Genomic DNA, 26,157 nt, shown 5'->3' on the forward strand with positions numbered 1-26,157 from the left:
TTAAGGGCTAGTTGAACTTTAAAGCAAAAACTTCTCATTTGAATTTCACTGGCTTGCCCTGTGTTGCTGGGAAACAGCACTAACAGAAAATTAACAGCCCAATTCACCTCATAGGGTGGTTGTTGTTGTGGGGAAAATAGGAGGAAGGAGTATCAGGTATGTTTGCCGCCTTGAGTTATATATGAAAATAAGAAAGGTGAGATTAAAAAAAAATCTTTAAAAAATGCAACCTCATCCTTAGTTTGGTTTCTTGTCCCAGCAGATCAAGAATTTCCTTCCATCATATGTTGGATGAATCAGAGCAATGGCAGGTATGTGGCAATGGCACCAGTATAAAGGACAAAGAGAGAAGAAGACACTAAGGATTTGAGAACTTTCAGTAGACAAGACAAAGAGCCATGAGAGGTAACTCATAGAATTTAAAAAAAATAATTTGCATGGCTGCTCAAGAGGAAAGATATTTCTGGCTTTCAGTACATAGCATTATAAAAGAATGAAGCATTAAGGCACTGGGGATCACATGAAAAATATTTAATTTTAAAAAATTATGTTTTCTCTCCCCCATCCCTTGATAAGAGAGGTAGCCTGACAAGTACACATATTTACCTACATATATACTTCAATTAAACAGCACCAATCACATTTTGGAGGACACCTAGTTGGTTCAAGTAGGAAAGGTTTGCTCTGTATATAAATAATGTGCTTAGATCAGTTTTGATTTAACAAAAGGTAATAGGAAATTACCTTCTTTGTCACAGTTTAGGAAAACATGCACCTCAAATATTAAGAGTGCTTGTATGCTGGTGAGAAATTTAGAGAATGAAAAGAAAGTTCTTTCTGTATTGCTGGATAGGAACAAAGCATCTGCAGGAGGGGTTAAAAAAAATCCAAATGGTTGTTGTGATCGTGCAGTTGCAACCACCATCTTGACTTTTTTGAAACCCCCCCCCAGACACTCCCGGGTAGAAAATCTGTGCTCTTCCCCAAGTGCTAAACTACAGCTCCAACGATCCTTCATCATTGGCTGAGAGATGTACGTGAGCAACCTCTGGAGAGCCAAAGGTGGCCCATCCCTGGTTTATTGGAAGAATACAGTCCTGCATAGGTAGTGAATGCTACTAGGGCTAATCCACATGTGCCAACTTTTCCAGTGAAACACCACAAGAGGAGGACATCCTGGGAAGCCAGGGAGAGTTACAGCATACTTAACAATGCCTCTGTCACCAAACACCATGCCTGTACCTTTCTTCTCTCTGTCACATGGAACGATACAGGATTCACTTTACATCATTGGCTTCACAATATTCATATTTATAGCAATTAGTCCAAATGGTTCATAAATATCTTATCCAAAGTACAGACAAAGCTATGCCATAAATGCACCAACTGTCTGCCCACAGCTGCACACTGTGCCCCTTGGAAAGGCACCTTTTGCCACTCCATCCCTTGTAGCAGTGACAGGCAAATTCCTGTTCCATCTTGACCTTCTGCTGATGCCTTAAAGTCCTGTCTGTCACTCCATCCATAGAATTAGGACCAAGGTGTAAAAAAGCATCAGAGTCCATTCTCCGACGAATGCAGCGGCCATGATTATTGCAGATATCACGGCTGCAAAGCTCAGTTGCCTTGGTCACGTTGACAATATATGGGCCTAAAGTGCTTGTCAGATACTTGTGAACCTTTAAGCAATTAGACTGTAAGAGAGGGGAGGATGTACATTAAGAAATAGAGTGGTTAACAGAGAGACACAAACTCTGAGAAAAATCTGCCCTGCTAGAGGCTAAATCCATTGAAAATTTTAGACATAGGAGTATTCTACCAAGGGCCTAGGGGGAAGGTGTTTTCAGTGTCTGATTTTCCTCTCTCTGACGTAGGGCTAGTTCTCTAACCCTGGGGTAGGAAATCTGAAAAATCATATGATCCCTGGAATGCCTTTCCTGGAACTATGGATTGAGGAGATCTGTAGGATTACAGTTTTAGAAAGTCCAAACTGAGATCAGGATCCACTGAACAGACTCCTTGGAAACAGATTGTCTGTCTTAAAATTGTCCCCTTGTTATCTGATTCAGAAATCTCAGAGAGGATAGTGTGTCTGTTCTGTTGTTGTTTTATTCATGCTTTAGAGCGAATACAGCATCTACCCTATTACAGGAGATGGTCAGCCTAACCCTTCAATCTTCCTTTGAAGGCCAAATTCAAGGCAGGGGCATGGTTAGGATATAAGCTGCATTCTCACAAAGGGGAACAATCTGTGTCTTGGTTGAACCATTTCAAACTGCTGGCAGAACTCATATCATGGAATACTTCTCTACATAAAACAGATCTTCCATATTTCTTTGCCAAGAAACAGAAAAACAGGCTATAACTGTTCCTCCCAATATCTTTCTATCAATGATGGAGTTTTAATTTTTTTATAGAATAGCATATAATTAGGCAAGACTTCCCACTTGAACTCTTGAAATGGTATAGCCCAGATGCAGGGTGTCACTTTAAAGAGAAGGATTAGTCCAAAGATGCATAACGACATGTTGCTGAACTACAATTCCCAGCTTCCTTCACCATTGGCCAGGCTGACTGGGGCTCCCAGAAGTTGTAATTCAGCCACATCTGAAATGTGATACCTTGCCTATCTCTGGACCAGGTCAAAAATGTTGGTTTCCTTTCAATTCCTCATTTACACTGAAGTTTAAATCTCTGATGATTCCTTTATTTATTGCAGAAATAAATGGCATTGTGTTCAGTTTGATCTAAAAAAAAACAGTCTGCTAGACCAGGATTCCTCAACCTTGGCAACTTTAAAACGGGTGGACTTCAACTCCCAGAATTACGCAGCCAGCAAGGCTGGCTGGGGAATTCTGAGAGTTGAAGTCCACCCGTCTTAAAGTTGCCAAGGTTGAGGAACCCTGTGCTAGACAATAAGAGGAACAATCTCAGGTTTTGTCCTTTGTGCCTCAACATTGTGGCAAACAATAAGCAAGAACAAAGCGAAAGAGAAAGAATAAGAAAACAGCATGAAGGGTTATGGAATTACATTACCTGGTTCCGAGAATATTCTGCATCTCCCCAGAGCACAAGGCCATGAGCACCCATGGCTGCAGCCTGCCCTATGGTGTACACCAGGTCTGTCTAGAACAGCAAGAAAAACCATCACACATAAATTAGCAGGAACAGGGGAGAGGTTGAGACATTTCTAATGGACCTCTTGCCATTGACTTAGTGAAAACCTGCTTTGGAAATTGTTCCTTAGTCATTGTAGTCAGATTTGTTTTCAGATGTAACCATTTACAAATCATGATACTTACTGGAAGTTTTAAAAATTCTATGCATGCAAACCTGTGTGTGTGTGTGTGTGTGTGTGTGTGTGTGTGTTTTAATTGGTCATGTTTCTGAATCTTTAGGACACTTACCGTAACCTCTTCCATGAGGAATAGAATCTCTGAGTCGAAACTCTTACATCCATTATTTTGTGTCCTGTACTCTGGAACAAGTTATAAGAAGGCATGTTCTGACTGAATGAATGCTTGGGGAAAAACTTCCTAACTCCACAAGTAATGGAGTCAGTTACCACTTCATGGGATATAATCAAACAGCATCTACACAGTTATCTGTCAAGGATGCTTTAATTTGGATTCCTGCACTGAACTTGGTCTAAATAGCGCCCCCCCCCTTCTTTGATTCTACACACCATTCTCCTAATGAAGGTATGCGTGAAATCAAGGCTCCTGTGGGTTTGCCATGTGGAAGCAAGGGCTGGGAAGAAGGGTTATTCCTAGCACAGTGAAATCATCCATCCTCTAGTTCTTTCTCACATGAATCTGTGATAAGAAGATAATCCTAAGCAAGACATCTCCTCCTCTGTCAATCCATCTAGATGTGGGGAGGGGGGGACCACAAAGATCCCTTTCTTTTACTCCATTCCTCCCCCTATAACAGGAACTTCATCTTCTCTGCCTGCTCTACTTCCAGCAAGAGGCCCTTGATCATTTCCAGCATGCTGACCTCCTAGTTTACAGAAGGTGCCTGCTTCAATCCTTGGCACACATGGGGCTGTGACATTCTTTAAGTGCTTCTCGTATATATGTACATGTATATCTATGTTTATGTATATATATATATTGCTTCTCATATATATATATAGATATTGATATATAGATATTGATATCGATATCTCACTTGAGTTAAAATGTACGTCCACTTTTAAAATGTTCCTCTTCTGTTAATTAAAAAAAAAGAAAAAGTAGATTCTTGGCTTCACAGAGCTCCCTTAAGTTAGATCAAAGAAGCAATTTGATACAATGTGGTGCCTTGACTCAAAAGCACCAAAGACAGGGAGAGGCGTCAGAGAAGCTAGGTGAGAGGTGCAAAGCTGCTTTCACTTAGGAGGAGGACCTTGCCCCAGTTCATCTTGAAGGAAAGAAGTTCCACCAGCCAGGAAGGGGTCTTGCTGCTCTTTGGGAAGGGGACTGCAACCCCACCACTGGGAGTAGGGCTGGCTGTACCCACTAAAGAGCTACCAACCCTCTTCCTAAACCTGCCTTCAGCCCTGCACAAATGCAACCCCCTTCTGAGGGCTGAACTGCATATTGCTATGAAAGCCAATACGATACACAACGCTGTACAATGAACAAATACAGAACTGTTCCCAAGATAACTGAAAATATTCTGTATCATCCGAAGAATATTTTAAAAACGGTGAGCATGGCCAATAACCACGATGTGAAATGTGAGTGCAAGTTTAAAGGCTCGGCATTAGCTCCATGCTGCTCAGTTTTAACAGCATAGGTTAAGTAGTGATCTTGCAAGCGGGTGGAAAAATATTTTTTAAAAGGAGGGCTGGAAGCAATTATGTGTATCCTGCCCTGGAATCATTTGAGAGGAAGAGTGCTATACAATCTTTTTAAAATACATCCATTTTAAATACAGAGCATGTTTTAATCCAAGCAAAATGGCTTACTCACACCACCCTTTTCAGTTTAGCATCTTTGTAGCTGAGGAAACCTAGCAGGACAGCTCTCCATTCCCAAATGAAGTCTGAAACTTGGGAATCAAATCTTTTTCTTTTTGTCCTACAAGTTTCCATTCATAGTCAGGTTTAATTCATCATACACTTCCAGGGCTGAAAAACAGACACAGATTTCTTGATGTCCAAGAGCTGTACTGCGCTCAAAGCTATAGTCCACGGGGGAGCAAGGTGAAACAGTGAAAGATTCTCACCTGGCTCAGCTCCTTCAAGGTATAGGTGTAGAATGGCCTGGCGTATACGAAAACGGGGAGGGAATGTTGGGCCGAGGGCAATTCGGCCACCCTCAAGGCTTCGCCCACTTTGGCCTGCACAAATCTCTTCCCTTGAGGGGAAGTTCTCAGCATCTCTTCCATGTAGATGGAAGGGTAGAGGGCCCTGCTGTTCTCCCAAAGCCAGGACAGCTCATTATTGCGCTGCACTTCCAGGGGGGGACAGTGCCCTGTGAAGCCCTCAAAATCATCCAAGTAGTCATAGTTATAACACTCGGGGAAGAGGTAGTAGCCCCACCAGCCGTTGGGGCGCAGAGATTGGGCTAACCGGAGAGTATCTAACATAAAATTCTGTGCAGCTGCCTCAAACTCCCATTTGGCTTCCAGTTCTGCCTCATAATCAGATAAATGGGGGTTTCTTTGCTTTACAAGGAGGAGGGACATGTCCCGGTAGATATTTTTTTTATCCCAGTTCCGTATCCACTGAGGCCTCCAGTTCTCCCAGTCAATCACAGAGAGACCTGCAAAAGAGTGTGAGGGCATGGCTACAGCAATGTCCCTTTTCATCTTGTCCAGGTGGTCTTTCAAACTGATGTTCTGAGGGCAGCCACCATGAACTGCAGTGGGTGGCACTGTCGTGTTCACATAATACGGATACAAGCCTAGTTGATCATAGTAGAAGATGGTAATGTTCCCACCCACAAAGGCTTCCTGGGAATTCACCAGGATGCCATAAGAGTCCAAGTTGAGCGGGACATCATAGACAGCTGCACAGCGAGCTGTTGGTGCATTCCAAGTCACTAGGAAAGGTTTATCTTTTACAATTGGGGGCAGGGCTGGTTTCAAGTTATGAGCAACAGTAGTAATAGCAGCAGCAGCAGCAGGAGGCCCATCTGGGAACAAGAGCAGCAGCAACAAGAAGGTTTGGTAACAGAGAGAGTGGTAGAGCCTTAAAAGTGTTGAAGCCCATTCCAGAACCCCAGCTGAGTGTGACGTTCTTGAGTGGTGTGCAGTTCTGCAGGGAAAACAGAAGACACTGTCAATATGGCGTCAGCATTGCACTGATCAAATATCAGCCATCACTCATTTTAAAATAAATCCCTGGGCTCACTTGCTCTTGAATCGCAGTTGGCCTATTACAAACTGATTTACCCTGAAAGACACTGAGGACTCCAAGATCATTGCAAGCACTCGACGTTTTTGCAGGCTCGCCTGACTGTAGACCTTTCCAGCAACCCATCCTTTTATTGGACTTGGAAGCGTCCCAAAGTCCCTCCGTCCTCCAGCAGGGTGCTGTAAAAAGCACCATAAAGCTCTTTCCCTGTCGCAGGGGTCAGGAACGCCCTGGGCTGGGTAAGGGGATTGGAGACAAGGGCATGACAATGAATGAGATTGTTTTAAAAGCCTTCCTTTTCTTTCCATGCAAAGCAGTGCTAGAGGGAGTCTGCCTGCTTGCTAATTGCCCCTGCTGCAGGAGATTTTCCCCAAGCTAATTTAATCTGTACTGTAATATCAATGAATGGAGGAAGGGGGGCAGCTGATGCCCTTTAGAAAATGTTCAAAGCTGCTTCCTGTGCTATTTATGGGGGGGGGGCTTGTTTCGCTTTGCTGTGCTGCTGCGGCTTTGTCATTTTCTCATTGGTATTTCTCTGTCGAGATTCCAATCCCTTTGGAATTTTTTTAGAAAGTCCACATGTTTATATTTAGTATTCAGTGCCTCTGAAAGAGTATGGAGACAAAGTTCTGAACTGAAAGCCCCAGAGGCTACAGTCCCTGGTACAAAAATGTGAAGAAATCAGGATGCTGCTTTCCATTCCTACCCTGATGTTACAAGCTCCTCTTTCCATATTTAGTTGGGCCAATTCCACCAGGAACTGAGCAATCACATTAACCTCACTCTACATAGGTCACAGAGCAGACATTTAGTGATTACAGTCCTCGATCATTGGTGACTTGTGTTAAACTTACTGTTCCCCTGGAGGTAAAAGACTTCTCAGCCAAATGCATTATCCATTAATGTCTAGAGCTCTTTTTTTTTTTTTTAAGTAGTAATAATACATGCTGTAGTTGAAACAGTAGCAAAGTCTGAAAGCCCTTCCATTGTTTCCACAAACCACTGAGTCCATACACACTTTAGTCACAGCTCACATCCCTAATAAAATAGACAGGAGAGGCTAACCACCTGTTGTCTGCATTCTCCCCTAACCTTAGCAGTAGCTGTGCTAAGAAAAGCATCTACCTGTTTGACAGTACAGTCCTGTAATGTTTCAAAATGACACCTCTATCAACCAGCCATGTAAGAAAGACATATTCTCACACATCAGAAAGCTATCCATAGACCTATTCAGCCTTCCAAGATCAGTTTTTCCCCATACATCTGTTTCTCTTTTCTGGCTTTTTTATTATACACAGTGCCAGAGTCATCTAGAGTTGGGCATTGTCTAAATCAATGTGAATGAATACATAGATACATTTCCAGTGGATTAGTTGCTGCTAGGGTCCTTGCAAAGAACAACAGACAGGATGGACTTAGGTTTCTTCCAGCAAGATGTTCCTAAGCAAGAATTCACACTAAGGACAAAAGAACTGAAATGAATAGCATCTCAGTTAGAAAAAGCCTAAGCAGGATTTCATGTTTTGTGAACATAAAGCACACCCAAGTAGAGCAATGGAGTTCTAGTCATGCCCCCCATCCTCTGGAACAGCATCTCTGCAGAGATACCTACGGCTCCCTCTCTTCAAGTCCTTCTAGACCTGGCTCTGTTCCCAGGCCTGGGGTTAGGGTGTTTGTGGAGCCCCTGTCAAATTCTCTGAATGTTATTTCTGTGATTTATCCAGAATCTTTTTGGAGTCAGGCGGCCTCAAAATCCAAGCAAGCAAGCAAACAAGCACAATTACATAAAGTTATACATAGCTCACCCCTAAGTTACTGCATCTCAGCTTGGGCTCTTTTCTCTTACAAATCTCAGGCAATGCCATTAAAGCCTGAGAGAAAAGAATAAGATTTAGGTCTATTCTTGCAAATTACCCTAGTTTCTACCAGGCCCATTAGCTGATTCAAATATTGTCTTTTGTTCTTTACATTTCTTATCTCTTTCTGAAGAGCTCATTAGCCACCCAACCACACCTTCTCAACCTTCTCCTTCTCCTCAAGCTATTCATTTTGCCATCATATATTTGTTTTGCAATTTGATTCTCATTTATTCTATGTGACCAAACTATCTTTGCATATTTCTTTCATACAGGTCAGTCAATCACCCTTTACACCTGCAGCCTTATCCTTCACTAGTTATCTCAATCTTTCATCATAAAATCAATTTTTTAAAAAATTCATTCCTATTACACATGCACCATCTCTCTATGTGGTTGCTAAGATTCAACAACAACTTGATGGCACATAATCAATCAATACACAAGTATGCATGAATAGATTTAAGCTTAAAAGATGTATCTGAAATACTGTAAACATAGTTTTCTAAGCAGATATTCACTAATTCTTTTTCATTCTTGGGTCTCTGGCCCCAAACCTTTTTCTGAACTCTCTCATCTTATTCCCACCTATCCCTTCATGTCACCAAACAGAATAATTCCACCCCTACCCTCCACCCTGGAATGCATTCATCCAGAATATAACACATTTCTTCTCCTCAAATAATAGTTCTGCTTTTATCACCACTCATTGGAGTGTAACATGGAATTTTAGATTCATTATAGATTCCTGTTTTCATACACACCCAAAACAAACTAGATGGTAGCAGTTAATAATTTCTGACATACATTTTAGTACTTTCATTAATAACTAGACAACCCGTGACCCGCTGGGTCATCATTTCAGAGATATTTCTTTACCTAAACAGAGAAACAAAATGACCAAGGGGAAAAAAAGCAGTGGGATTGTGAGAGACTTCCCCATTGACTTTGCTTGTGGGAAGCTGGCAGGGAGCATCAGAAATCTCCCTCCCTCCCTCCCCGTTCCTTCCTCCCTCCCCCTATGATGCACCATTTCACCCAGCTGAAGGTTACAGACATAAGAGTTTTAATAGTATATAGATTAAACTATACATTTCATTGCATGTACAGTATTAATCAATTCCATTCCATGGGATCACTCTACTTTCATTTCAAATTATGTTCTTGCCCTTTTTTAGTTTCATATACACCCAACATATCTATTCTACTTTCTTTCATTCCATTTGTTGATTCATGCTCTTTTATATTTACTTCTTTTACATTGCAAGTCATAATCTTTGATGAACTAGGATCTCTAATCTAGAGTATACTGTGTAAGCCAACATCCTCATCCTGCCAACTAGATAATACAGTACATGAAATTGATAGAAACACATTAAAATGCAAAATGTCAGTCATGTAATTATGCTTCTGAAAAGATGCCCAGAAAATATGTAGAAATAATATTCCATCCACTGTGAAGCCATTTTTTAATTTGAAACGCCAGATGCTTTTCCCCTTACATGTGTTTGTTGTTTTAACCTGATATAAATCCGTCATAAATCCTCTATCTCCCCAGCCTGGATGTACAAGTAAAACAACCCAAACTATAAGCACACAGTAGTAGAAGATGGTATGGTATGCTGACTTTGTTTAAAGCACTACTTAAACCAACCATCCCAAAGAGGAACAATTGCAAACGTACACCCACTGAGAGAACAGAAAAAAAAAAAATAGAGTAGATTTTATCAGAACCTGAGCTTCAGAAGTACATTAGGGAGCTGGAAAATTCTAGTAGCCTTTGGAGGCAAGATTAGTCTCACAATTCACAAGCAATCCTGGTCATTGCAAGACAAAAGGAATGCAAAGCTTAGGTTGAAGTTCAAACAAAAACTTGCATTCTACACCTCCCAGCCTCTTTGTTGGGTTGCAAACTCTGAGGATAAATTGTACCTTCACAAGAGGGAGCCTTCTGCTGGATTCACTCTTTGCTTGCATCCCAGGATCATACAGAGGGAATAGTTTGAAGCTGGGAATCCAGATGTCTCCTTAGCCACCTTATAATTAAACCAGGGCTGAGGCTGGGACAAAAGCCCAGAGCGCTGAAGGCCTTTTATCACCCCCTGGTCAATGCTATCCATCTGGACAGTCTTATTAGATCTACCTTATATTGGCCTCACTGTTGGACATACTCACTCATGCAGCCCTCAACAGTAGGTGAATAATGGCGGCACCAGCTGCATTCCTGTTCCAAGGGTTTTGAATGCAGTTGTGTGAAATGGGGGTAGCACTGAAAGGAGAGGGAAAAATATTGTTGCAAAAGAAAAAGAGCAAATAAGAAAGACGGAGAAAGGCAGATGACTAAGGGGAAGCCTAACAGGAAGATCAGAAAAAGCAGTAGGATGAAGCAGGAAAGGAAATAAAGGCAAAATATAAAAGAACCAATTTCTCATGCTTCATAGAGAGGACAAGTGAGAAGACCTGTTTCTCTTGCTCTTCCAGTATCTAGATTCTAAACTAAGACTAATCAATCACTTTAAAGAGATGGAGAAGTTAAACAAGTTGCAACAGAAAGCTGTAGAATACTTGGAGGTCTACATGCATCATCTCCATGGGAGTAACAATGGAGATGCAGACCGATGGCTGATGGAAAAAGTACTTAGATGTAATACTCAGGACATTTCTTTCAGAGCCTAGACCAGTGTTTCTCAGCCTTGACAACTTTAAGATGTGTGGACTTCAACTCCCAGAATTCCCTAGCCAGCTTTGCTGGCTGGGGAATTCTGGGAGTTGAAATCCACACATCTTAAAGTTGTCAAGGTTGAGAAACAACTGTCCTAGACCATTTACGATGAGGGTATTCCTTAATGAAACCTCATTACATCTGAGGTGTTACACATACTGAGCTATGATGGGATAAACAGTGGCTGATAAGAGGAATGATATTATGCCCTTCTTCCTGTCACCCAACTGGAAAAGATGCCCAACAGCTTTTCAGCAGCTCAGTGTGTAAATTCAATACCTTAGGAAACTACATGGACATGTCCAAAAGTTAAGTACAGCTCAAAGGCAACTAACTTTTTATGGAAGTGACACTGAGTGGAGGGCAGGTATGACCAATGTATAGAAGAAAGTTGGATGGAGAAATGTGTATTGCTTAAAGATATCTATTATCCTCCTCCCCATTCAACTATTTAGAAAGAATGTGGTAATTAAAATATGATGGTTTCTATCAGCCTCAAAGTTATAGTAACTCCTTAATTAGACTCTGATGACTCAGCTGAACTTTTTGGAGTACTTCTAGACACAGACACAGGAATGTGTTCTAGAGATGCTATGAAAAAATAATTTAAGATTTGCTTTCTGATTTTATTATTGTTTTATTATTCATTTATTTATGAAATTTATCTACCACCTGAAATCAGCCAGATTCCAGGTGGCCTACAGAATTTACATAATAGAATAGAATACAAAATTGGAATAAAAGTATTTAAAAAAGCAATTAGACTAATAGGCTAAATTATGGAAAATAGCACAACTGCGTACAGCCCCACTGGAAAAGTCTTCTGCTTTCAGAAGGCCATGAAGATTAAGGCCATCCATGCTTCAGGGAACAAGTTATTCCAGAGGAATAGAGTTGCTACTGAGAATGTGCACCATCAGGCCAGTGGGGACCTTTAGCAAATGTTCCCTCGTTGTCTAGGTGAGATGGGCAGAAACTATTAGGGAAAGGTGGGCCATAAGATACCTAAGCCCTGAGCCACATAGGACTTCCTAGGAAATAATCAGCACCTTGAATTGCATTTGGAAGCCTACTGGCCACCAGTACAGCTCCTGCAGCAGAGGCGTAACATGGCAGTACTGCGACTGAGCACTGAACACATGAGCTGCTGCATAATAGACCAGCTGAAGCTATTGGGCAGTTTTCAAAAGCAGCCCCCTCTAAAACCAATTACAGTAATCTAATTGAGAGATGTCAAGGATATGAGTGAACATCTTCAGTGCATCCTGTTCCAGGCAAGGCCATGGCAGACACACCAACCAAAGCTGTGCAAAAGCATTCCTGGACACAGTCTCCTTCTGTTCTTCAAGCTGGGAGCCATGAGTTCAAGAGGACCCCAGATTGTGAACCTGCTCTTTCCAGGGAGAAACCCCCCACCAAGAACCATAGATGATAAGGTCATGGAATCAGTTATCCTGAATCAACAGCTACTCCACCTTGCATGGGGTGAGTCTGAGCCTTTTCCCCCCCCATTCAAATCCTGGCAGCCTCCAGACACTGGGTCATGACTTCTAATGCATCTCCCAGTAGGCATGGAATGCAGATTGTAACTAAGTGTCATCTGTATATTGATGATACTTCACTCCAAACTGGTAGATATCTTCTCCCAGCAGTTTCATACAGACCAGTGTTTCTCAACCTTGGCAACCTGAAGATGTGTAGATTTCAACTCCCAGAATTCCCCATCCAGCTTGCTGGTTAGAGAATTCTGGGAGTTGAAGTCCACACATCTTCAAGCTGCTGAGGTTGAGAAACACTGACATAGACAGAACAGGGAAAGGAAACATTCCATAATGAAGTGCCCATATGCCCAAACTCTCCCCTCCACACTGGATCTACTTGTTCAGATAGAAGGCAAAACCACCATAAGAGTGTGCCTCCAACTCACACAGGTGATCCAGAAAGATGTTGTGGTTGACATTATTGAAATCTGCTGAATGATATTTATTTATTTTGATTTATATGGCTATTCATTTTGCCAAGGTAATTCTGGGCAGTGAACAGAGCTTAACACTACCAATATAATAATAACAAAATAAACAACACACAGTCAAAGCAGAAATGACAACTGAACCTCCAGATATGTAGGTCATCTATGAGAGTGACTAATGTGGTTTGTGTCCCATGCCCAAGTCTGAACCCAGACTACCAAGGGTCCAGATAGTCCATATCTTCCAGAGCTCTGTACAAATGTAGCTCTACTTTCTCTATAACCTTCATGGAAAAAGGTTAGAGATAAGTTGGTAACTGTCCAATTTTGTTGGAACCAAGGAGTGGGTACACCAGTGCCCTTTTAAGGACTTCTGGCATCTCTCCTGCCTCAAACAGAGTATTGACTACAGCCCAGTTCCAACTCTCACTTCCCTTCCTGGCCATTTTAATTAGCCATGTAGGACAGGGGTCCAATCCACAAGGAGCAGAGATAAGATCACAAGGTCACTGTCCACTTCCTTGGGATTCATAGGTTCAAAAGCTTCCCAGATAGCGCCACAAGACATCATCTGTTATCTTGGTACAGGTAATCCCCAGGTTAAGAACGAGTTCCATTCCCAAGGTCTGTCCTTAAGTTGAAATTGTATGTAACCCAGAACAGTATTATTGTATAATATTTATACGTAGTATTGTATAATTAACTTGAACCTTTGTATATTTAACTCAAATTTTGCTACAATAGGCTCTGTTCTTAACTATGGGTCATCTCTAACCCAGGCATTCTTAACCCGGGGACTACTTGTACAGTAGATTTGTCCATCTGGCTCAGAGTGAATGTAAGCAATTTTATTCACAAAATGCTCACTAGGAAATCACAATTTACATTTACTGGATCTTCTGACTCATCCTTCCCTATAGGACAGTGGGAAATGTTCTGCAGATACAGTAAGGGTGGAGAAGTAGTTGAACTTTGCCACCTTTATTGGCTTTATTGTTCACCCCTTGGTTCTTACTCATGTCTGGTTACATTTGCATCCCATAATTTTCCACCAGCATCATTCCAGGCATCTTTTCACCCATTTCCTTTCCCTGAGCTCCTCAGTACACTAAAGACCTTCACAGGATTGGTGGGCAGGGAGAGGCTGTTCAAGGGCAATCCTGTTAAGTGTTTCTCTGTTCTAGTGGTCAACAATGTGCTAAACAGAATCACCCTCCAGTCTGCTTGGGAACTTCCCTAACTCAGTCAGGAAATTTGCTGGATCCATTATATATCTGGGCCAGACCCTTAGAGATTAGTGTCTCCAGTTAACTCCATTGTCACAAGGAAGTGATCTGTCCATGACAATGGACTGAAGGAAAAAACCTCCAGAACCAGATCATGACACAAGTGCTCCAAGGTGAATACCAGATCTAAAATATGGCCAGCCATGCGAGTCAGGTCAGTGATTACCTGGGACAAGTGCATGGTTGTCATGATGGCCAGGAACTCTTGGGCTCTCTGACCCCAGGGAGGGAAGGTTGAACACCCAGTTCTAAGAGTCTGGACAGATCTACAAGCACCTTTGTAACAAGATCAAGAGCTCAGTGAGGGATGCTGCTATGCAGCTGGGGGGATAAGACAATAGCAGTACCTACAGCTTATCCCTTTTGCCCAGTATCATGAGCCAAGGTCCCGCATCTGGCTATCTGTGGATCAGTGCTCCTTGCAACACCTAGGGTCTCTTGATATACAATTGCCACACCACCTCCCCTACCCCAGCATTGGGGAGCAAAACATGAAACCCAGCTGGGCAGATCTCCATGAGAGAGACCACCTTTCTTCCTTTAACCAGGGATCAGTAATAGGTGCAAGGTCTGTCCTCTCACCCATGATTGGACAAGCTGGTTTTATTACAGGCAGACCTGGTATTCAATAGCAGCTTCTTGAGCCTAAAGCGCCCAGCAGTTATCTGGTTCCTTAGTTGATTTTTTTCTGCTTTTACTGGTAATGTATGCAGTTCATATGCAAAATTCTACTTTTCCCAACAATATAATTAGTCAATTTTTCAATTAAGTGGTTTTTCTTATGTTGCACCTTTGTAAGACACTGGCTTGATGACTGCTTTCATTCTCCAAATGGGAGGCTAAAGTGGAGAGAACGGCTTAGCTTCAGATCAGGCCATTCAGTGAGCTCAGAGCTTAGCAAGGTCCTCAGGAGATTTCCTGCTCTGAACTTGTGCTCTTAGAATTACATGTGCCAGCTCACTTAAGTTGTAGAAGTTCGCTGGAAGAATCTGGCATTCGGCCCAGAATCCTTTGGCAGAGAAATTAACGGGCCAGATGAGAAACAAGAAGGGCAGAGATGTCTCTTCTTTTCAATGAAGGGAATCTGTGACATCCAAAATGAGTTATCCTTTAAGGCAGAAGTCCCCAGACTTTTTTGATCTGGAATTAGGAGAACGTGCTTCCTGGGGAAGGGCTTTCCCATTTAACCCACTGTTAGAAATCAGATGGGGCACCAATTGTGAATCCTAGCTGTACAAGTCTAAGTCCACGGCTGAGCAGCTTTCAAAGGCATGGTGAAGGAGGCTCCCTTTCTTGCTCTGGTCTCACCAAATTGGCAAAGAGGAGGTAACCTTAAGTGTTGATGTCATGAAAGTGACATTTCAATCTGATTCATTCCTTCATTTATTCCTGCCTCATTCTTTGGTAAGAGCATGAGTATCTAAATCAAACACTAAGCAAAATTAGAGATTTTTTTTCTGAAGACACCATGCCATGATGTACTTCAAAATACTTTTCTATTTGTTAATCATAATGTTCTTTGAAAACTCTCTCAGCCTGAATCTATGGTGATTTTGTAAACAGAAGTGTTTTACACCACTAGCTGTGGCTAACATGGAAAGATGAAGTGATAATGCTTTAAAATACTAAAAAGGAGTTGTAAACAAATCAAAATAAAACTAAGAAGAAAAAGACAGGGATTATAGCTGTGAGTCTCTCTCTCTCATTCTTTCTCACACATGCATTTGTTCACATACTCCTAACCAAAACAAATATTGCTGGGAGGGGGCGGGATGATCATCTGCACAGTTCATTAATTTGAAGTTAAGTTTCGGGTTTTATTAATAAAAGGAGACAAATGGGGGGAAAGTATCAGCTTTTGAATACAGCATTATTTAATAGAGTCAGAATCAAATTGGTTTGGATATCCAGCACAAATTCTGTATTTGTGTACTTGGAAGCACCTCAGCATTTTATAACATATAAGCCAAGCCATCTAACAATTCCTCCTTTCAAGTGCACCCAGAATGGCTCTTTCTGTTCTAGCTACATGTGGGCCAAGTGAGCCAATGGGAACTTTCCTCTAGAAGCTGGGGGCCAGGTGGCGGAGGGGGCCGGGTGGTTGCTGGGACTTGAGGGATGGAAACTTTGCTGCGCTACTGATCTTGACTGTGCCATTCCCTACCCCCACCCTTGCCACTTAGATGTTTAAGAAATAAAAAAAACAGATGCACCTGCAAACCACCCATTTGGTGTCACGTGTAGTCTGGCCTTAAGGAAACATCCTGGATATTAAATTACCCAGTCCCCATTCTACAGGGAAAAGGTTGTGGCCCATTAGCAGAGCCTGTGGTAGAGAAAGTGGTTGCTCAGTTAGCCTACAGTAGCAGCCTTGACCTGACCCTGTTCTGGTAATTTTTGGACAACCAAATAAATTTTCAGAAATTAATAAGGGGATGAGAGTTACGTTTCAGGAATTCTAGCAAGCAACTCAGCCTTTTGTGCTAATATGAGTTCTTGAGCTGATTTGAGGTTCCCAAGTAAACATGGGGTCATTAAAGCTACTTGATCTTCATGACTATCAAAATCTAACCCATTTCTGGGCGAGAAGAGTTATCCCGTGGGGCTGAAGGCTCATGCAATTAGCATCAATGGCTGGAAAGTGCATAGGGGAGATTTATGGTCTACTTCTTTTGAGGGAACTGTGCCTTCAACATTATTGACAACTATGGATTCTTCAAACTGAAAAGCCAGGTGGAAATTCAGGGAAGGCTCTTCCAAAACTAACATATTTCCACTTGCACACTCCCATTTTTCATGCAACTTTGACTTACTGGACATTTCCCTGAGCACTTCCTTTTCAAATAATTAAGGCCCCATTAATGTCTGAAAACTGACAGCAACATATTGGAAGAGAGCGATACTGGATATCTAGGGCAGCCTAATGCAAAAATAAAATGAAAGAATAAGATGCATAAAAACTTTACCAAGAAAATGACTAACCCACCCTATGACTCTGGACTACATTCTGGCTTCTAAAAGAACGGGATGATGCAGCCAAAGCGAAGCAGTGAAACCTGTGCAACCTTCCCCAAGTCAGCCGCTTGGTTCTGTGGTTGGTGCAATTACACACATTAAAAACAAAAAAACAAAAAACCCAAGCTAACATGCAGGGTGTGTGTCACAAACATTTCACTTGCATTTTCAGTTTATTGCTTTCCCCACAATCATGGATTATTTATCCTTATTCCCGCTATTTTCTGCACCCAACAGGCACCGATACGGTTTTGTGTTGGATTTTATCCAATCTACTCCTGACTTCCTTTTGAAATAAATGCTGGAGAATTCAGAATGCTGAAATTGAATTTCCCTTCTTCCATGTGAATGTGACTGGTTTTTTTGAAAAAAACCTTTATCAAAACCTTTATATGAAAAAAGTTCATACAGATAAAAAGCCTCCGGGAGGTGTGTGTGCTTAACCAAGTTGTAGGCAGCTTAACAAGACGGGCTGTTTTGAACCAGTGATTTAACCGTGAAATTCCAGAAGGAAGTCTCCTAAGAACCCAAAGGCAGCAGGCACTCTCACTGCTCATGAACACGGAGTAGTGCAAGGAACAGGAAAGAAACTGTTCCTCTGGGCAGGAAGGTAAAATAAAAGCCAAGTAGAAATCACAGCAAGAATAAAAGGGAAAAGCTGACATGTATCCTGCTGCCCGGAGGTTCAGCCATCCTGCGTGAGAGGTAAACAGAAAAACACAGATGCTGCAAAGGAAGAGGGCAGGAATTCACTCAAGGCGGCAGAGGTTCGGGCTATTTGCATCCCATTCCGAGGGCTTTTTCTAGATTTCCTCAGTCATTCCTTTCTGCCAGCCAGCTGTCCCTCTCACAAAAGCGAGAGCAGTCAAGGATCAGGGGAGCGTTTAACCGATGGGCATTCAACCAGCTCCAAGGCCAGAGGAAGCCTACCTCCTGGGGCGCCAGCGATGCCCTAGAGCGCCTCTCCCTTCCCGCTTCTAGCTGCAGATTGAAGTCTGCTGCTGGCACCGACCGACAGGTGAATCCTGGCGCCTTCCCATGCAGCCCAGCCCGGACTGCTTTCTCCTCTTTTCCGGAGGAGGACAATGCAAGGAACGGTTTCTAAAAGCATGCAAGGAAGGAGGAAGAGAGAAAAGACCCACCTGAAGAGTTTTGCAGCCATGGGACTGAGCGCCTGCTTCCCGTGCCTCCTTGGAACACTCTGCCCACTTTGATATTCTGCCTCTCTTTCAATTCAGGCTCAAGCCTGGAGTAGCAGGGCACCTGCTAAGCCGGCTTCCTCCGTGGGTCCCTCTGGCTTGGACCAATCCCCTTTTTCCTCAGGCTGCTCCAGGTGGCTCCTTGCCTCCCACCTGGATTCCTGTCGGGTATGTTTGCCCATCAGTTTTATACCCAGAGCCACGAAGGAGGTCTTCTTTCACTGGGGAGAAGCGGAGAGGAGGGAAACTACCTGTGGCTGCTCTCCCCTGCCTCCAGAGTGGTACGATCCATGTCTGTGCTCTTGTGAACAGCTGTGTTTATGTGCACCTCCTCCAAGCTAACCTCGTGCTTCATTGCGGTGCACGCCTTGTGTTCATTCAGTCGGACAGAAACTCTACTACGCCCGGCCCATTCAGGGGCTCTTTGCCATTTGCAGTGACGGGCAGGAGCCACAAGTCTCCCGTCTTTTACCGAGTCTCCCACCAGACACGCAAACCTGCTCTGTGCACCGTGGGCTTTCTTCATTTGCTTTGCTCTTATGCCTTTTTACCAAGCGGCAGCTGGGATGTGCAAAGCGATCCCCATGGCTGCTTCCACAGAGAGGTCTCAACGAACAGTTGAGCAAAACTTCCAAACGGAATAAACTCAGCTCAGCCATATTGGGCTGGAGAGTTCTCCTTTGCAAACTTGAAAGAGCAGGGACAAGCCTCACCGTTTGCCCCCTGGAACAGAAGCATGGGGCCATCAGAAGAAAAGAATAAGATCTGACACTTTCTACCAGGGAAAACCTATCCTAGATTTCTGAGCAGAACGGATCTAGCAGAACTTAATATACAGCAGTGGCTTTGCCGTGGGAAGGCTTCTGTCTTTCAAGGCATCAAGACCGGTTGCCCTGTCTCTACTGCAGCTCCTGCAGCAGGAAGTTCCCACACATGGGGGTTTCAAGATGCAAAACTGCCTGATGCCATTGCACAATGACAGGGTTTGCTAGGTACTCATGGCCAATTCAGATTTCCTTGCAAGAATATAGGTTATCTGTTTGTTGCATTAAACACAGCCAGCCTAAATTGTTTTTTTCCAATATGTTGGACTACTATTCCCATAATAGACATGGACTGTAGGGCATGAGGCTCCCTGAGCCTCAACAGGCTGGGTTGGATTCAAGAGTGCCTCACAGGACATACCCTCACTCATTCAATAACAGTGACTCACAGGGGCTGGTGACACAACTTAGCGGAAATTTATTAGCCCTCCTCCAGCCCATTCTAGAGTCCAGTTCCCTCTCTTGCATCAGTCAGGCAGCCTGGATGGCCACAAGGTAAAGCCCAGGGTCTGCACCCCAAGCAGGTCAACAGCCACACACATGAACAGCATCACGCCCCAGAGCAAAAGTTGCAGCAATTATAAAAGGGTTACATCAGCTTTAGCAACTACAGCTCTGTGCTTTGGATCGGCTCTCCACCAATTGTCTGAAGAGTTCTGCATATGCACAGGAACCCATTTCAATGCCCCTCCGCCGAAGAAAGGCAATAACACTCTCCCTGAAAGTACAAAGAAATGGAGTATATTTCTTGGTAGCACCCAGTCAGCTTAAAAAGCAGTTTGGTCATAAATAACTGTTGTTATTTAAAATGGTTCAATATTTAAAATGATCAGATGGACCAGTTCTCTTAATTCCAAACAAATAACAAATCACTGAAAATATGATCTCAAGAGACTTGGGGTTTTCCTGGACACGCTCCTTTACCGAGCCATAGAGGTTGATGGATGGAAAGCAATAGAGGAAAAAATACTTCTGTGTAGGTTGTGAGAAGAAAGCTACTTAGAGTGCCTGTGCTAATGATCTGAAGACGAGAACTTTGCAAAAACAACACTAACCAACGTGGCTGGTTCTATCATGCAGCAGAGTGAAGTGATTTGTGCCAAGCACTGCCATAGAGAGAATGGAGAAATACTGTAATACGGTAAGAACTAGAGGGGTTTTTTTTAAGTGCTATTCCTGGTGAGGGTCACTGATGAGCCCCACCTGGACTTCCATTCCCCACTCAGGTGGGTGCTGAAAACATAGCAGCACCCACTTTCTAGATCTTTTCTTCTTCTGAGCCTCTGGAAATGGAATACATTTGGGGAGAAGCTGCCCTATGTTAGCACTGCAAATGGATTCCTGCAAATTGGGATGTCAACATTATGTATTTAAAATGGAATAACCCCAGAATCTGAGATTCTGTATCTAGAAGAAACTTACTGGATACTAAATCTAAACAGTTACTACAAATTTCTTCTTTTGAGAGAGTGAGAAAAGAGAGAGTCTGCTTTTATTTTTGAAATGCTATTTTTCTGGCTGTCTTCTACACTTCCTCAAACTTGCTGTAGCAATTGCCTCAGTTTCAGCTATACAAAGAAAGCAGAACAGCAAGAAACACCCATCCCTTCAAGAGTTCTCCTGCTTCTAGAAGTAATGTCTTAATGACCATTAATTCCCACTCTCAGTTTCCTGTCTTTTAGCCAGTTACCTACTGTAGACATGAGAGGACCTACCCTCTTAATCTACAATGGTAAAATTTACTCAAGAGTCTTCAGGAGGGTCTTTGCCAAAAAATTTTTCCAAGTCCAAATATCCAAAGCCTGCTGGATCACCTCTCTCTGCCTGGCTGGTTGCACTGTCAGATCAGGCCTGCTCTTCTTACTTCTCTCCCCCTTTACAGGACAATACGCCTCTTTCACATCCCTCAGAGATGGCCACCGAGCAGAGCAACGGGCTTGTCTCTCTGCCTGTGCCCCAGGCACCGTCCTTGTCATCTCTTGCTTGCTCACTCACTCACTCCCCCTGCCCTGCCCTGCCCTGCTCGGTTCTCCCTCCAGTCCCTGCTTGGCCTCATGCCTTCAGGAAAGGAGTCAGGACGTGCAGGGGCTAGCCCAACCAGGAACGGAGAGGTGCGGGCAGGAGACTGTACAGTGGCAGCAGGGAGAGGACTGTGCCAGGGAAGGGCAGAGTGCAGGGAGGGGAGGAGCCAGGTGTGTAGAGAAACCTTATTAGCCTCCCCACCTTTTTTTTTTTTTTTCCCTATGACCCCATTTAACCAGCTCTGTTGTTCTGCTCCTCTTGCTCTCTGTTGCTGGGAGAACCAATTCAGCTCAAATGAAAGCACTCTGCTTTCTTGAAGATGAATTGGTTGAGGACAATATCTCTGGATATTGCACAACTGATTGTCTACACTTGAGAAGAAGCTTTGAGATGAAATGCCTTTTGACACATTGCCAGTCTCTGGAGGAATCAAGGCCCATCTGGTCAGACAGAAAAACAATGCACCTCCATAAACGGAAGGGAGGCCAGAAGGTCCCAAACCTCTGCAATAGAGCTTCCTGGCACATTTGTGACATTGCACTCCATTAGTGACACGCATAATCATTCATTCCACTGGAACAGGAGGAAGAGCGTGCCTCCTCCTTCCCACCCTCACCTCGCATAAAGCAGAACACCAATTCTTCATAAAATGGCCCAAAGGGTTTGTAGTTTCTCACAACAGCATTGTTTACTTTGCTTCACTGGCAGCAAATATCACCAAGCTGACAAGGAGAAATCTAGCTGAAAGGCAATAAGCATGAAGGACAGGTGATCTTGAACACTTGAATGTAGAGTGAATATTGTGGTGGTGGAAGTTTCCACAATTGTAGTTTACACTCAAGAAGGGCTTGCCATGTCTTTACTACATTCGTGGTTTCTTAGGAAGTAAATTTAAGCCAATGTTCTGTTCACAGAGTGAATTTGTGTTAGTGGATCTTTGAGCCTGATCACTACAGTAACACACCTCCACTGAGAAGTGACTTTCCCAACCTGATGCTTCTTAGGTACAGGCATACCTCGTTTTATTGTGCTTTGCTTTATTGCACTTTGAAGAATTGTGGTTTGTTTGTTTTTTACAAATTGAAGGTTTGTGGCAACCTTGCATCGAGCAAGTCTGTCAGATGATGATTAGCATTTTTTAGCAATAAAGTACTTTTTAATTAAGGTATGTACATTTTTTTAGACATAACGCTACTGCACACTTAATAGACTATAGTAGAGTGTAAACATAACTTTTATGTGCACTGGGAAACAAAAAAAAATTGTGTGACTTACTTTATTGCAATATTTCCTTTATTGTGGCAGTCTGGAACTGAACCTGTAATATCTCCGAGGTATGCCTGCATATTAGACTACAGTTCCCACTCTCCTGAGCCAGTTATAGTCTAACACCACTAGATGGCCATACTGTGAGGAAGGCTGATTTGAGGAATTGATGTTTGTAACTTCAGATGGCATCTGCTCTGCAGTTAGCAATGATTTAAACACGATTCCAGGAAGCAGAGGTGCATAAAAGACATAATTTCTTCTCAAATGACAAGGAACGAAACAAGTTCAGCAGGACAAACGTGGGCCCAACATGTTTGCCTGATATGGCCTGCTTGAATTGTGAGGCCAGCACAAGCAAAAAGGGCAAACCCAATCGAATAAATGGAAGTAATGCTCCACAAAGAGAAACCACAGCATTTTCAAACAGTGGAGAAATCAAAGGGAATATGTTAAAAAGGAGGAAAAGACTCAAGGATTCCTGCCTACACTTCAGCAGGATTTTTTCTCCTGAAACATTAAAAACAAAACAAACAAACAAACAAACACTGCTGGGAATATTACTCCAAAATGTTAGACTCCAAGCTGTTAGAAAACTAACTGCAGCTGTGTATGTGTTTGCGCACGCACATTTCTAACCTGCCAGTTTTATAACGGTACGCTTCCTGTATTTTTAAGAGATGTGTTCATAGTAAATTTTCATTGGTGCCAACGATAAAGCCTCCTCCTGTTGCAATCACGAAAGTGGCTCGGAAGCCCTGTATCCTATGACATCTGGTTAGCAGCATACGCGTATACACTTTCCGGTCCCATTATCCTTTCAGTGCCCAGTGCAGATGGCTTGTCTGTCACAACCCCAGCAAGTGGCAGGCCGACATCTGGAGGCTGACAAGTATCGCCGCCAACTGGAAAGCCCTCCGTTTCACCAGACAGTTTTCCCTGGTTTTCAGCTGTTCAGAGTCATGAAAGATAATTCAGCTCGGCTGGGATCTGGCTGACTCCAAAGGCATCTCTTGACTTCTGCTGAGCTTAAGGAGGATCTCCCTGAGCTGTTGGGATTTGCGGTTTCCTGAAGCCTTTACAACCCAGTCCCACCTGCTGTGACTCATTTCACAATCCAGCAACACTGGAACAGTAGCTATTTGTCCCCGCACCCCCGTCCCCGGGTACCCAACTGCTCTCCTTTCTCAGCAAAAGAAAAGAGGCTCCAGGGAAAGGCTTGTGGGGTTTGGGGCAGGAATGCAGACACAAGCACAACTGAAGCGGTCCTGGGCAGCCGACTCCAAGATGGGCCTTCAAGGGCTAAGGATGGGTTTCTTCAGATGGAATGGGGGGAGGGGGAACAGCTGCAATTTCTTTCCAGAAAGCAGCAGAAAACTGGACCTGCCATTTAAACTTTCAGAGCACTTTGCCAACCTGGTGCCTCCTTTGTCTGTTCAATGACAACATCCAGAATTCCAACCACATGTAAAGTAAATTCCAAACATTTACTTGTACATGTGCTTCTATCACTGCAATAGAATTATTCCAAGTCCTTTACATGCTCTTTTTCTATCACATTCCTCTCTAGTCATTCATTGTTGTCCCTGTATAGCTGATAGGGAAGCTGAAGTTGATACTGGCTTGTCCAAATTCATCTACTTTGTTCATCAGTGCGTGAAAACTTGTAAAGCACTGGCTTGCTATTAAAGGTAGAGAGAAGGGCCAGTTCAGTGGCAGGGATGAAGACAGCCTGGGTCCAGACATCCCTTAAACGCTGCTGTGTAGTATATTGACACCTGGTTGACAGCTGGCAGCACTGCAATGACTTGGCAATAGGAACAACCAAAAAGGTCCCCTCTTTCCACTATCTCTCAGCATTACTTGGCAGGTTAAAGAAGGAGGCCAGTAATGGAAAATACTGTGAGCTCACTTTGCCTTCTCCTGAAAGCAAATTCTTAGGCTGAATAGATGCTCAAAGTCACCTTCTGCCTTAATTCTAAACATTTGTCTTAGTCTTCCTCAAGTTGCACATTCCAGATGTGTTGGAATTACAATTCCCATTGGCCATACTGGCTAGAACTCTAGGAATTGTAGTCCCAATACATCTGACGAGCACAAGGTTGTGGAAAGCTTATTTAAGTGCATGGATGTTAATGTTATCTCCCCCGCCGAAGCTGAAGTCTTCCCTTCCCCTTGTCTGTATGGATCAATAGATTAAAACAGATAATACCTTATCTCATATGTTTCACTACATCTCTGAGAAGGACATAGCCTTAATTTTAACCCTTGGTATCCTCAGATAATCCCAGCAAGTAAAGATATATTTGATCCCAAACTTCCCTAATTTAAATTTGGCCGAGCATTCATTCATTACGCTATTTATTTATAGTTTAACCAAAAGAAAAGCATTTCCCTGTGATTAACTCATCATGAATCAAATTTAATCTTTGGGAACTTGGATGTGATAACAGTTTTGTTCTGACAAACTAACCAGGTCTGGATGGCCAATTTCCTGTTTTCAGCACTTACTTGGGGGAAAGAAAAATAATTGATGCTTATGGACAACCTTTATGACTGGGGAGTGTTACTAACGTTTGAAGATTTAAGATGAACTTGAGCTGTGATTACGATTCCTATTACTCTCTAATGAAAGTCTGGTAATGTGTCAAAATGTTCAAATGGTGGTGTAGAGTCTAAGTAATTGCTCTCCAGAGTTGCTCTGAGGTGACTTATCTTAGCCCTGTTTTTTTTTTCCTATAAAACACATCACAGATTGAGCCTAGCAAAATTCATGCCCAAACCAGTGGAAGTCTACTCTTGCTTAGAAGCATCTGCAAGGGTAGGACAATGCCACATACTGGGCCAAACTCAGAACTGTGTATGGCGGCCTTCTTCAATCTGAAAGTTTCAATTTCAATTTCCATAATTCCTAACCAACATCACTACTGGAAGGCACCAGATTAGGAAAGGGCCATTCAGAGAGGAGCATGGAAATGGTCTTGAAAAGGCTATTCAGCAGCCTAGCCTAGCCTTGAAAGGGAGGAGGAAAAAACTGAAGATTGTCCCCGCCCCTGATTCTCTAGTTTAAGAGGGAAGAGAGAGAATCTCTTTCTGGTTTTCAGGAGTCTGTATTATGCCATATAACAATATACTAGAGTGCCAGTAGTCCTTCTGGGGTCTGTTTCCTACCTGACCTACTCTGAAGGGCTGACACAAGTTAATTCCAGGACCTTGAGCACTGATATTTTTTTTAAATTCTGTTACCTGATGGGAGGAACAGATTATACCTAGACCCTTCTATAAAGCATACATACAGTATAGCTGGCCTGAAGGCATTAAATATTTCTCATGAACCCTCCTGAGTATGTGGCCAAGAGACACAGATATTCCACCGGGGGGGGGGGGGCGTGATCTCCCAGGGCAGCACGCACCAGTGGGTCTTGGAGCATGTTTTCAAGTCCTCTCTATATTTTCCAGCTGCAGACCCTGAAACTCATCAGCCAATATAAATGTAGATGCTGTACTTTATCAGAAAACAGGGCACCCCAACAAATATCCCACAGATAATATGAGGGGAGAAATGTTTGTTTCTGAACAATATTCATTTTCTGTCAACATTCTCACAGGCATGATAATTCAAGCAAAACTATGAGATACTGTTTCTGTTGTC

At 43.0% G+C, this 26,157-nt stretch overlaps 1 protein-coding gene across 1 annotated transcript; it reads right to left on the reverse strand.

Moving 5' to 3' along the window:
- Positions 1-270: 270 nt before the first annotated feature.
- On the reverse strand, positions 271-18,748 carry LOC103063202 (hyaluronidase Ccc Hy-4-like). The gene is made up of 4 exons (XM_088134688.1): positions 18,645-18,748; positions 5,215-6,247; positions 3,037-3,126; positions 271-1,694 (listed from the first exon to the last, which is right to left on the reverse strand). The coding sequence occupies exons 1-4, from the start codon at positions 18,746-18,748 to the stop codon at positions 1,335-1,337; spliced, it is 1,587 nt and encodes a 528-aa protein (XP_087990814.1). The 3' UTR covers positions 271-1,334.
- Between the last annotated feature and the right edge of the window lie 7,409 nt (positions 18,749-26,157).

Source organism: Python bivittatus, unplaced genomic scaffold (assembly GCF_059951505.1).
Source record: "Python bivittatus isolate LINGU-HERP-01145 unplaced genomic scaffold, Pbiv_v1 ctg000080_np1212, whole genome shotgun sequence".
NCBI classification, from domain to species: Eukaryota; Metazoa; Chordata; class Lepidosauria; order Squamata; family Pythonidae; genus Python; species Python bivittatus.

What these genes read in the sequence shown, in the direction of transcription:
- LOC103063202 (XM_088134688.1), bottom strand. Translation starts at nt 18,748, where the DNA reads ATGAAGCACGAGGTTAGCTTGGAGGAGGTGCACATAAACACAGCTGTT. An exon ending in GCAGGGGAGAGCAGCCACAG is followed by an intron (nt 6,248 to 18,644) that starts GTAGTTTCCCTC and finishes TTTTCCCTGCAG; the next exon opens with AACTGCACACCACTCAAGAA. An exon ending in CAGAATATTCTCGGAACCAG is followed by an intron (nt 1,695 to 3,036) that starts GTAATGTAATTC and finishes CCTCTCTTACAG; the next exon opens with TCTAATTGCTTAAAGGTTCA.